Source organism: Microtus pennsylvanicus, chromosome 2, assembly GCF_037038515.1.
Source record: "Microtus pennsylvanicus isolate mMicPen1 chromosome 2, mMicPen1.hap1, whole genome shotgun sequence".
NCBI lineage: Eukaryota > Metazoa > Chordata > Mammalia > Rodentia > Cricetidae > Microtus > Microtus pennsylvanicus.
In genome coordinates this window covers 107,519,733-107,531,833 of record NC_134580.1, presented here as the reverse complement: position 1 = coordinate 107,531,833, position 12,101 = coordinate 107,519,733, and the positions used below count along the sequence as shown (strand labels likewise).

The window sequence follows — 12,101 nt, the reverse complement described above, 5'->3', positions numbered from 1 at the left end:
AAGAAACAGGTCTAGAGGTGGGGACGCTCTAGCAATAGCTTTGAAAATTATGCCACCATGTGGAAATCAGCTGGCCCATCTAAGAGGAAGCAAGCATGCATGTGACAAAGAGTATTTTGCTGTGCATAATTTTAATTTAATAATTGCTTCCATCGCTACAGGCTTTCTTTCTCAAACACTAACTCTTGCCTAAGTCAACTGTTCTCATTTTCGTTTTTCCCTCAGGAAATACGAATGCTGACTCTGACATCCGAAGCAATGTTTGGGATGAACCACTCTGTAGTGTCCGAGTTTGTGTTCCTCGGGATGACCAATGTATGGGAGATTCAACTTTTTCTTTTCGTCTTCACCTTCTTGTTCTACCTGGCGAGCATGTTCGGCAACCTTGTCATTGTGCTCACTGTAACCTTGGATGCCCATCTAAAGTCCCCCCCTGTACTTTCTCTTGGCTAATCTTTCGGTCATTGACATGATATTCTGCTCAATTACAGCTCCCAAGATGATCTGTGACATTTTCAAGAACCACAAAACCATCTCCTTCTGGGGCTGTATCACTCAGATTTTCTTCAGTCATGCAGTTGGGGGCACTGAGATGGTGCTGCTCATAGCCATGGCTTTTGACAGGTATGTGGCCATATGTAAGCCTCTGCACTACCTGATCATCATGAGCCCACGAGTGTGTCTGTTCTTTTTAGTCACTTCCTGGGTCATTGGCCTCATTCACTCAGTGGTACAATTGGTGTTTGTGGTAGGCTTGCCTTTCTGTGGTCCTGATACACTGGACAGTTTTTATTGTGACTTCCCCCGACTCCTGCGACTTGCCTGCACGAACACTCAAGAGCTTGAGCTCATGGTAACTGTCAATAGTGGCCTCATTTCTGTGGGCTCCTTTCTCTTACTGGTGATTTCCTACATTTTCATTCTGTTCACTGTTTGGAAACATTCTGCTGGCGGATTGTCTAAGGCCCTCTCAACTCTTTCAGCCCATGTCACTGTGGTCATCTTATTCTTTGGGCCACTGATGTTTTTCTATACGTGGCCTTCACCAACCTCACACCTGGATAAATATCTTGCTATTTTTGATGCGTTTATCACTCCCTTTTTGAACCCAGTCATCTATACATTCAGGAACAAAGACATGAAAGTGGCAATGGGGAGAGTGTGGGGCTATCTTAGGCACTACAGGAAAATGTCATAAAAGGTTTGCAGGAAAGGTCCCATGAAATGTCAGGGGCATCCCTAAGATTTGTACAATGTGTGCACCATTCCTAGCAATATCATACATCGTGATGAGCCAGGGGTTCAACACCTAGATTATATGCTCTCACTGATGAAAATGCAATAACTTGAGGCTGACACCAGGAAGAACTGCTACCTGAAAGAAAACGTCAAGATGGGCTACCACTTTGAACTTCTAGCATCTTCTTAGTTAGCATCGAAAATAAGCTCCTGACACAGAAAGATCAAAAGCTAAAACTTACCTGTTTTTACCAAAATTTATTCTAGTCATGCACTAAGGTTTCAGGAGTGCTTGAAGAAAATAGTACCATTGGTATAGGTTGAGCAAGTGATACATTTAAAAACTGAACTACAGATCCCACTAGAAGAGGGTCACATAGCTGGGCGGTGGTGGCGCATGCCTTTAATCCCAGCACTCGGGAGGCAGAGGCAGGTGGATCTCTGTGAGGTCAAGGCCAGCCTGGTCTACAAGAGCTAGTTCCAGGACAGGAACCAAAAAAGCTACGGAGAAACCCTGTCTCGAAAATCAAAAGAAGAAGAAGAAAAAGAAGGAGGAGGAGGAGGAGGAGGAGGAGGAGGGTCACATAGAAGAAATTATCATAAAACATGAGTTCATCAGCACAGGAACAAACTAGACCCTCTGAATGTGGGTGACAGTTGTATGAGTGGGGCAGACTGCGAGGCCACTGGCCGTGGCACCAGGATTTATCCCTACTGCTTGTACTGGCTTTTGGGGAATCCATTCTCTTTGGATAGATACCTTGCTCAGCCTAGATATAGTAGGGAGGGCCTTGGACCTTCTCCTAGGCAATGGGCCTTACCCTCTCTGAGGAGTGGAGGGGGAAGGAAGGAGAGGGAATGGGAGAAGGGGAGGGAGTAGGAACTGGGATTGGTATGTAAAATGAAAAAAGGTATTTTGTTTTCTTTTTTTAAAAAAATAAAATAACTCACAACAAAAAATATGAGTTCATTTCAAAGCCTAGCCTAATGGTATATGTGGTGAGCAAGAAATTTACTACACTCAACTGTTATTTTTGACGACTCCTTTAAATCATTATTTGCTGTTTGGTAAAATTTGTTTCAGAATTGGAAGGGAAACTACTTATAAAATGAGAGTTGATTCCTTTTTTTCCCCCAAGGGCTAATAAATCCCTTGACACAATCAGCACTGGTGTGGAGGAGTGTTTGTTGGTGGGAGTCTGTGTGTGTCCTGAGGTGTGTTTAGACCTGCTCCTATGCGATTTCATGAAGTTACGTGAGATCTTACTAAATGTCCACTAGGGGGCAGTCACTGACAGCAGGGAAGCGCTGTTTACAATCAGGACTACTTCAGAGTGGGAGAGACAGCTAATGTACATACTGAATATGTTCAGGTTATGAAATAGATGTATATTTATTTTAACTCATATCTTGATTAATGTATTTTAAACCTTGCCATACATTAAGACAGCTTTATGCTTAAATACTATAGAATAATGAATAAAATTTTCTTATAAAACTAAACTATAAATAAATGTAATTGTTTTCTTGGAATGAGAGACATATCTCAGTGGTATAACTTTCCCAGCATGTAGGAGGTCCTGGATTTGGTTCCTAACACCACAAGAGAAAAATTAAAAAGCCTTACTTTGAGATCTTGCTAGAGCTATGAAATGTATTTATAAAATAGACATCTTTATAATTTATTAATCCTTATATTTAAATTTAAGCATGCCTCTTTGTTACTAGTTTTGGCAAAAATATTATTGAGATTTTCTTCATATTTTCCTAATTCTTTTTTAGCATAATTACATAATTTGCAACCAGAACATTGTATTAAAAGGAAAATCCATAGAGTATAGTGGCCCACGTGTGTAATCTTGGAAACTGGGGTGGGGGCTGAGGCATGAGGATTGCTGTGAGTCTGCAGCCCATCTACACTATAGACAGTACAAGTTCAGACCAGACATGGTGGTGTACATCTTTAATCCCAGCACTTGGGAAGCAGAAGCAGACAGATATCTTTTTAAGCCAGGAACCATAACAGCATTCAGTCACTGAACATTGTATAAAAAAATAACATACAGAATGTAGTAACGATGGCAATCACTATCCAAGGATGAATTAACTGCTCCTCGTTATTTTCAGAATCTTCGGAGCCAGGGTTTCATAGAAAGAATTGACAACCCTAAAAAACAGAGTCCTTCAGAAGGCATTTCACAGCTCATCTTTTCCCAAAAAATTAAGTGGAGAACAGCAGAGGGAGGTATTCACCTTGATATCAGACATACACAGGCACGCGTGCGCATGCACACACAGATATGTGCATACACACACACAATAAGAAATAAAAATAAACAATATAAGGATCACCTAACCATTTTAGTCACAGAGAGTAGACCCGTTTTCCATGCCTAGCTCTCCGTGACTATTTATTGATATAACCTCAGCCTTAATTGAGTTATACAAACAAAGGCATCTAAGAATTTAAGGAGTGGCAAGTTGGGAAGTAGAGAGTCATGTTTCCTAAATTCAACACAGGAAAATTTGCTGCAGAATGGAAACATGTTCAAATAAAGTCATTTATTTTTGTCTTCTGTACACAGTCACTCCCACTACATTCTGGAGTGTTTTGCTGGTGTGTCTTGGGTGGCTGTGTTTTATTTATTTATTTTATTGTGCTATACATTTTTACCCACTCCCTCCTTCCCCCTCCCTTTCTACCCTCTCTGATGACTCCCACACTCCAAATTTATCCAGAAGATCTTGTATTTTTCTCCTTCCTATTTAGATCCCTGTATGTCTCTATTATGGTTCTCTTCATTGTCTAGTTTTTTTGGGGGTTGTGAACTATAGACTGGTTTTTCTTTGCTTTATATCTAAAAGCCACTCATGTGTGAATACATATTATATTTGTCTTCCTGGGTCTGGGTTACCTCACTCAATATGTTTTTTCCTAGATCCATTCATTTGCCTGAAATTTTCAAGATGTCATCATTTTTGACTGCTGTGTAGTACTCCATTGTGTAAATTACCAAATTTTCTTTATCCATTCTTCGGTGGAGAAACATTTAGGGTTGCTGAGTTTTATAGTTATATCATTAACAAGAGAAGAGTTTTTATTTTGAATAATTGCTGGTTTTATATAGTATTAATTACGTTGCAATCCTAATAACATCAAACTTCTACTATACTTTTCTTTTTTTTGGCTACTATCCCATTCATAATGATACATTTTTTTAAACATATGAACTATTTTCCTCACCAATACCATCCATTTCCTCACCACTGCTCCTCAGCACCAATTACAATGAGATAATTAGGACTTCTTTCTCCACCCTCTCCCACTGGAAACAAACCATTCGATTATTTTTATCTTTCTGGAAATGCTCCTGGCTTTATTTATTGTGACACATGAACCTACCCTCCTGGTTTTCCCATTGTGTTTTCCACCTCATCACCTTCTGTGAGTGCTTAACCTACCCTTCTATCCTCAGATTTGTGTCTTTCTTCAAACCCAGTTCCTACACAGCCCAGCTTTAGGCCATTAGCTCTACAAGTTAAAAACTCATCTGAGTCTTTCTGGTGTCTCACATGGTGGCTAGTAAGACAATTTCTTCAGGGGCTTTGGAACTAGGAATGCTTCTGCTCTGATTTCTATTGCTGTGTTTTGTTTTCCTTTGCTTCTGCAGTGCTGGAGATCAAGCCAGACCTCATACACAATAAGCAAGTGCTCTATAGCTCAGCTACCTCCAAAATATTTCCAATCTTCTCTACCAAGAACTTCTTTAGTAGAGGATACTAGAACTTAAATGATTGTTATTCCTAATTGCTTACAGACTGTAAAAAATTATTCCATCTCTCTTGTTGAAAAGTAGTCTAAGAAAAGTGATATATGTTTCACAGATTTTTTTTTCAATTACTCAAAGGCCAGAGAGATGACCAGATGTTCGGGAACTTGACACCAAACTGGAAGACCAGAGGTCCTTCCTGAATTCAATCCCTGGGTCCCACATGGTAGCAGGAGATACCTGGTCACAAAAGTTTTCTTCTGACCACCAATATCCACCACGGCACCCGCACATTTACATACACTCACATATATCAAATAAATGACATAAATTTGTTTTAAAATAAAATTAATAAAAGACTTGAAGACATCAAATGAGCAGCCTTATTTTGCACCCCTGACTGTTAAATCCAATCCCAATTCCTGCAATCAATTTTTAAAGTAAGTGAATAAGGAAAAGTATCTGAAAGAAATGCCATAAACTTTAGCAGTGACACCAGCAATGATCTCTCGTGTAGAATCTATTTTCATTTAGTGACATGCATACATGAGACACAATTCATGATCTTTTACTATTCCTTTCACTAATTTGAGCTACTTAACCTCTTCATGCACAAAGTCTAGCATCCTGCATGAAGGAGGGGTTAAAATGTCTAAAACTCCCTTTTGACCTAGACCAGTGGTTCTCAACCTGTGGGTCAAAAACCTCTATCTCCAAAAATATTTGCTTTAAAACTCATAACAGTATCAAAATTACAGTTACGAAGAAGCAACAAAAGTAATTTTATGGTTGTGGGTCATCACAACAAGAGGAACTATATCAAAGACCACAGCATTAGGAAGGTTGAGAACCACTGACCTAGACACACAACAGTTTCTTAAAGCCTCCCTCTCCCAAGTGCTGACATTATAGGCATGAGCGATCACATGTGGCTCTTCAATGGTGTGTTTTAAATGCTAGAAGAAAATACCAAAGTGATAAACTTAACATGCTAGAAGAAATTATCAAAGTGATTAGCTCGCAAAAATAGAAATAGAAATTTAGTCGATAAAAAATACATTAAATACATATTATATTCTACTTTTTCTTCCAGGAAATTTTGAAAAATTGTTTCTAATGTTCAGTCTAATAGTAAGAAGGAACAGGGGAGCTGGCACACGCCTTTAATCCCAGCACTCAGGGAGACAGAGACAAGTGGACCTCTGTGAGCTCCAGGCCAATCTGGTCTATAAAATAAGTTCCAGGCCAGCCAGGACTGTTACACAGAAAAACCCTGTCTCAAAAAATCAGAAAGAAGGAGGAGGAGGAACATGGATCTTTTAAGCACAGTTGGGTATGCTACTGCTATTGCCCTGGGTTGCCCCTTGGGGGTTGCAGGTAAGTCTCTACTATTGAGACATCATACATTTCTGACACAGGACTCAGATTAGAGCTGGATCTAACCTGACAGCCTCCTTCCTGTGCCCTGGCTTCCACAGTCCTGGAAGGTGCTAGGCAAGCTGCCAAAGGAGGGAAACGAACAGTAGTCCTAACCAGGTATGATGCCTTTGACCATAACACTGATCAGCACGTAAAGGCATCCCTAAATTGCAGCGGTGGCTCTCATATTCTGGCAGCAACCAACAGCTGTCTAATTGTACCTAAAGCCTGTTCAGGAGGAGGAACCTCATGCCAGGTACTGTAATCCTAGCCAGCTGAGCAAGGCCAGTGAGGTCGTGAATCTTGAGAAGAACCCACTACAGTTCTTTACTAGGCCAGCATAACTCCTAACTGTGCCCTAAAACTTGTCCTTATAACCACAGGTAAGTGTAGCTCTCACCCCTCATCAAAGAAGCTTCTCTTTCCTGTAGATGGAGACCATTGTTTAAAAAGGACAACTGTCACAATGTGGAGAGCAGCTAATAATTGAATGGCTGGCCCCCGTGGCTACCTCTACAACAAAACTGGTGGACCTGTGGCTCAGGGAACATCATAGAGGCTAGTGTGGGAAGATTGCTAGAACCAGAGGACTAGGAAGATCGTGTCTCCTAGACATGACAGGGAAATTACAGCCAGGGCCTTAGGGAGCACATGGGAGAAGTAAGCTCAGCACCATCTTTGTTCCTTACCAGATCTCTGTTGTTCCAACCCCCAACGCTGCTGGAACGCAGTTTTTAAAGGGGGTGAAGTGAATTGAAGGCCTAATCAGTACTTGCTGTAGTGCTGGCCAGTACACATAAAAACCTGTAATTCAGCGATCCAATTTTAGGATGATACTGTGGTTAACACCAAAAGCAATTTTAAGGACTGGATGTGATGGTGTATACCTGTAAGCCCAGCATCAGGAGGGAGAGGTAGATGGATCTCTGTGAGTTTGAGGATGGCCAAGTCTACATAGTGAGCTCCAGAACAGCCAGGGATATGTAAAAGACCATCTTAAAAATATAAAATGGTAATTTTTAAAGATTACTGTTTCTTTTTTCTTATGCAAGGGCAATACACACTGAGGAATGTGGCAGGTGCTGATGCTTTAATGTCTGCTATGCTCATTCGTTTTCTCATTTATCACAACTGATTTCACAGTGTCTTACCCAGAGTCTCAAAATTTTTTTAAAAAATCATAAAAATGGACTCAGTCAATTGTATATATAGTTATGCATATACAGATATACAAGTGTATGTAGCAATAATAAAGAAACAGAAGCTAACAGCTAGAGACGTGAGAAGAGTTGAAGGAAGTTTACCTGAGAAGGGGTAGAGGGAAGGAAAGGAGGGAGGAAGGGATGCAATTCTACTTCTGTTTAAAAACACTTTTTTAAACGTGTAAAAATTGCAAATTTCTTCATATTGTGCATCATAAAACCTCATGTGAGATGTCCTTCTGTATATGTGTTGCTTTTATTGGCCAATGGTTTAAGAGAGTAAAGCCAGGCAGGAAATCCAAACAGAGATATAGAGAGAAAGTAGGCAGAATCAGGGAGACACCACGTAGCTGCCAAAGGAGAAAGACACCAACCATCAGCCAGAACCTTACCGGTAGGCCACAACCTCATGATAATTCACAGATTAATAGAAATGGGTTAATTTAAAGATTTATTTATTTATTTATTTATTATGTATACAGCATTCTCAGTACTCTGCCTGCATGTATGCCTGGAGGCCAGAAGAGGGTACCAGGACTCAGGACTCAATACAGATGGTTGTGAGCCACCATGTGGTTGCTGGGAATAGAACTCGGGACCTTTGGAAGAGCAGGCAGTGCTCTTAACTGCTGAGCCATCTCTCCAGCCCTGAAATGGGTTAATTTAAGATATAAGAGTTAACTAAAAATATGCATAAGCTATTGGCCAAACAGTGTTGTAATTAATACAGTTTCTGTGTTATTATTTGGGTCTGGGCAGCTGGGAAATGAATGAGCAGTCTCCATCTACAAAAACCAAAACAACATATAAGAAAGGAAATACTTCCTCAGAGTGCAGAATGGTATTATGTAATAGGTCAGTCCAGAGCCCTCTTTATCAAGGAGAGTGTAGAAAAACATAGAAAGAGTTTCATATTAACAAATTTTATTGCAACACATTATATTAAAATAATACATCTTACTTGGTTATGAATAGAAAACACATTAAGAAAATGTTGTGTGTTATCAATTTAACTAGTAAGTAAAGCCTGTGTGGGGCTGTGTGTCTTTAGATTCTTATCTGTAACTTAGGAAACATTAGAGACAATTGTCTTTGCTGATACCATACTCTTAAAACAGATTCTTGTATATCCTTCTCACTGCTGCCTTCATCTCTTTGTTCCTAAAGGTATATATTACAGGGTTCAGAAGTGGGGTAATTATTACATCAAGAATGGCAGGGAATTTATCTACAGGCACTGTGAGAAAAGGCCATAAATACAAAAAGGTACATGGGCCAAAAAGCAATACCACCGTTGTGACATGAGCTGACAATGTAGAGAGAGCCTTGGATGAGCTTCCAGAAGAATGTTGCCAAACAGTGACCAGCATAAAGACATAGGAGATCATCAAAGTGATAAAAGTTCCTAGAGACATGGAGCAGTGACCATGAGATCCAACCTGTATGTGACTGTGCAGGCAAGCTTAATAAACCAAGGAAGATCACAGTAAACGCTGTCTACTTCACTGTGGCCACAGAACTGAAGGTTTGCAACAAATACAATTTGGATCATTAAATACATGATTCCAGTGGTCCAAGCCACTGCTAAGAGTGAAACGCATGTCCTCGGGCTCGTGATGGTCTGATAATAGAGGGGCTTACAGATGGCGATGTAGCAGTCACAGGCCATAGCTATGAGCAGCATCAACTCTGTTCCTCCACTGATGTAATGAAGAGCATCTGGGTGATGCAACCTTGAAGGGAAGTTACCTTTCTTTCCTTTATAAGACCAGAAATCATCTTGGGAACTGTAATGGGGGAAACTCACATGTCAGTAAAGGAGAGGCTGACGAGCAGGAAGTACATGCGGGGAATCTAAATGGGGGGTCAGAGATCACAATGAGTACAACTAAGAAATTCCTAAAATGCCTGCCACATAGAACACATAGCGAAAACCAGAAAGAGGACAGACAGCACATATCTCCAAAGAACTGCGAATCCCTTTAGCACAATTTTAGACGCCACTGAATGATTTTTCTCCTTGCATGGTCTCAGTTACTTCTGACTCCAGATTTTTGCTGAAAGAACAGTAAAATAAGAAAGTAGAATTACTTGATTTTTCATTCAGGGGCCATCAGAGTAGCAGACCCTCTAGGAAATAAATGCCAAGAGATCTCTTACAGGCATTTGACTTACATTATTATATCAGCTTGTACAACAAGTCCATAGTCCCTAGCATTGTACCCTGAAGTCTTTAAGATAGGCAGAAAAGAAGAGAGCTCAATTGGGAAGTTGAGCAGAACAAAAATAAAGCAGAACTCAAAGCAAGATCTAGAGTCTGCAAGGACAGACAGAAGCTTAATCTTATTAGATTAGCTCGTATTGGCAAAATATAGGAAAACTCAAATTTGTAGGTTAGGTGTTTATAGAGCCAAGAAGCAAACTGAATACAACCATTAGCAGAAATGTCCTATGTAGAATTCCTGGTAGGTGGTCATCCATGATCAACTCTATTGATGGGGAACAAACTAGCTGCTGATTTAGCACACCTATGGTTGGACAAGTGTATTATAATTTCTTCCATCTAAAGAAAAGTCTGTTTTCATTAACTTTCAATCATAGGTCTACTTTTGCAATTTGAAATCAAGCAGAACTAACCAAATCCATCTTGCATATGCCAACCTTTCAAATATTTAAAGCTATCTTTTATATCTAGCCAATATCACTTTTCCACAAGAAAAATATGTTTTTTTAAAATTCTGTCACATAACATTAGACTTTGCTTGAAATCCTGATTATATTCATGCTTTGTTGTTTGTTTAGGGGAAGGGAGAGGGTTTTTTATTCCATGTACTGTATTGGGATGCTGGTAGCTGTCTAGCCAGTGTTCGGTATAGAACTATATGTATATGTGTGTATATTTATTATTTTCATATAATTTGCAAGACAGAGATCAGTAATGAACTATCAATGTGAAATAAGATGTTCTCCTTGTACTTGAATCAAAACTGCAATTCCAAGCCAGGCAGCGTGGTGCACACCTTTCATCCCAGCACGAGCAGATCTCTGTGAGTTCAAGGCCAGCCTGGCCCACAAAGAGAGTTCTAAGACAACCAGGACTGTTACACAGAGAAACTCTGTCTCAAAAAAAAAACAACCAACCAACCAACCAAACAAACAAACCCTGCAATTCCAGCTGAGGTGTAGTTGGGAGTTTTGTTTGTGGTTTTGTTTTTGTTTTTAAAACAGGGTCTCTACTATGGGTCTGTAGGCTCAATATAGATGCCACAATGTTACAGAAGAACCCTGGGTAACTGTCCAGGCAGTGAGATGTCTCTGTTAATTGTAGAGTTTTGAAAGTTGCTTATAATGTACTTCCTGTTTACTTAGGTAATATTATATCTTTCTGGAGTCTTTCATGGAGTTTAAGAATGATAGTTTTAATTATAAAAGATAAGTTAGATATAAAACTTTACATTCACAAAAATAGGATAAATGATAGAGTATTTTCCTTAAATTGCCAAATGTAAATGGACTAAATATTGTAACTATAATTCTTGCTTGATAATTGTTTTGTTATATGTAATTTTACTATGTTAAAGGTAAAACCTTTTTTTATGGGAGGTGACATGGGATTCCCCTCTGTATGCTGTAAATATGTGTTATTACCACTGGTTAATAAAGAAGCTGCTCTGGGCCTATGATAGGGCAGAATATAGTCAGGCAGGAAATCCAAACAGAGATGGAGAGAGAGAGAGAGAGTTAGCAGAATCAGAAAGATGCCATGTAGTTTGCCGAAGGAGACAGATGCTCTTTGTAAACCACAAGCCTTGTGATAATATACAAAATTATAGTAATGGGTTAATCTAAGATGTAAGAGTTAGTTAATAAGAATCCTGAGCTAATAGGCCAAGCATTGTTGTAATTAACATAGTTTCTGTATGATTGTTTCAGGTCTGGGCAGCCTGAAGATGAACAAGAGGTCTCTGCCTACAAAGGTTCAGGTTCTAGATTTTGAATATAGATTGAGATATAACAAAAAAAACCACAAAAACCAGGGTCTTACTCTGGCTATACTGGCCTGTAACTCACTATACAGTCCAGACTTGCCTCAAACTCACGGCAATCCTCCTACTTCACCCCCTGAGTGCTGTGGTTAGTAGTATAAGTCATCATGCTCGGTTTTATTATATTCCTCTTGTATAATAGGTTTTAAAGTGCAGTTAAAAAGAAAAAGGAGAACATAGTCCATTGAATCAACTAAGCAAGGCTCATAAGGGCTCACAGAGACTGAAGTGGTAAGCATGGGGCCTGCATTGGTCTAAGCCAGGTCCTCTGCATAGTATTTTTGTGGGACTCCTAACAGTGGGCACGTGTGTCTCAGACTCTTTGGCCTGCTCTTGAGACTCCTTTCCTCCTATTAGATTCCCTTATCCAGTCTTGATATGAATGAAGACTTTGGCTTGTCTTATTGTATCTTGTTTTTTTTACC

The 12,101-nt window shown here is 39.7% G+C and overlaps 1 protein-coding gene across 1 annotated transcript; it reads left to right on the top strand.

Annotated features, from left to right (window-relative positions):
* Positions 1–234: 234 nt before the first annotated feature.
* Positions 235–1,198, top strand: LOC142845063 (olfactory receptor 4F15-like). Its single transcript, XM_075963824.1, is given in 2 exon segments — positions 235–429; positions 431–1,198. Coding segments are annotated over 2 exon segments (963 nt in total).
* The last annotated feature ends 10,903 nt before the right edge of the window (positions 1,199–12,101 follow it).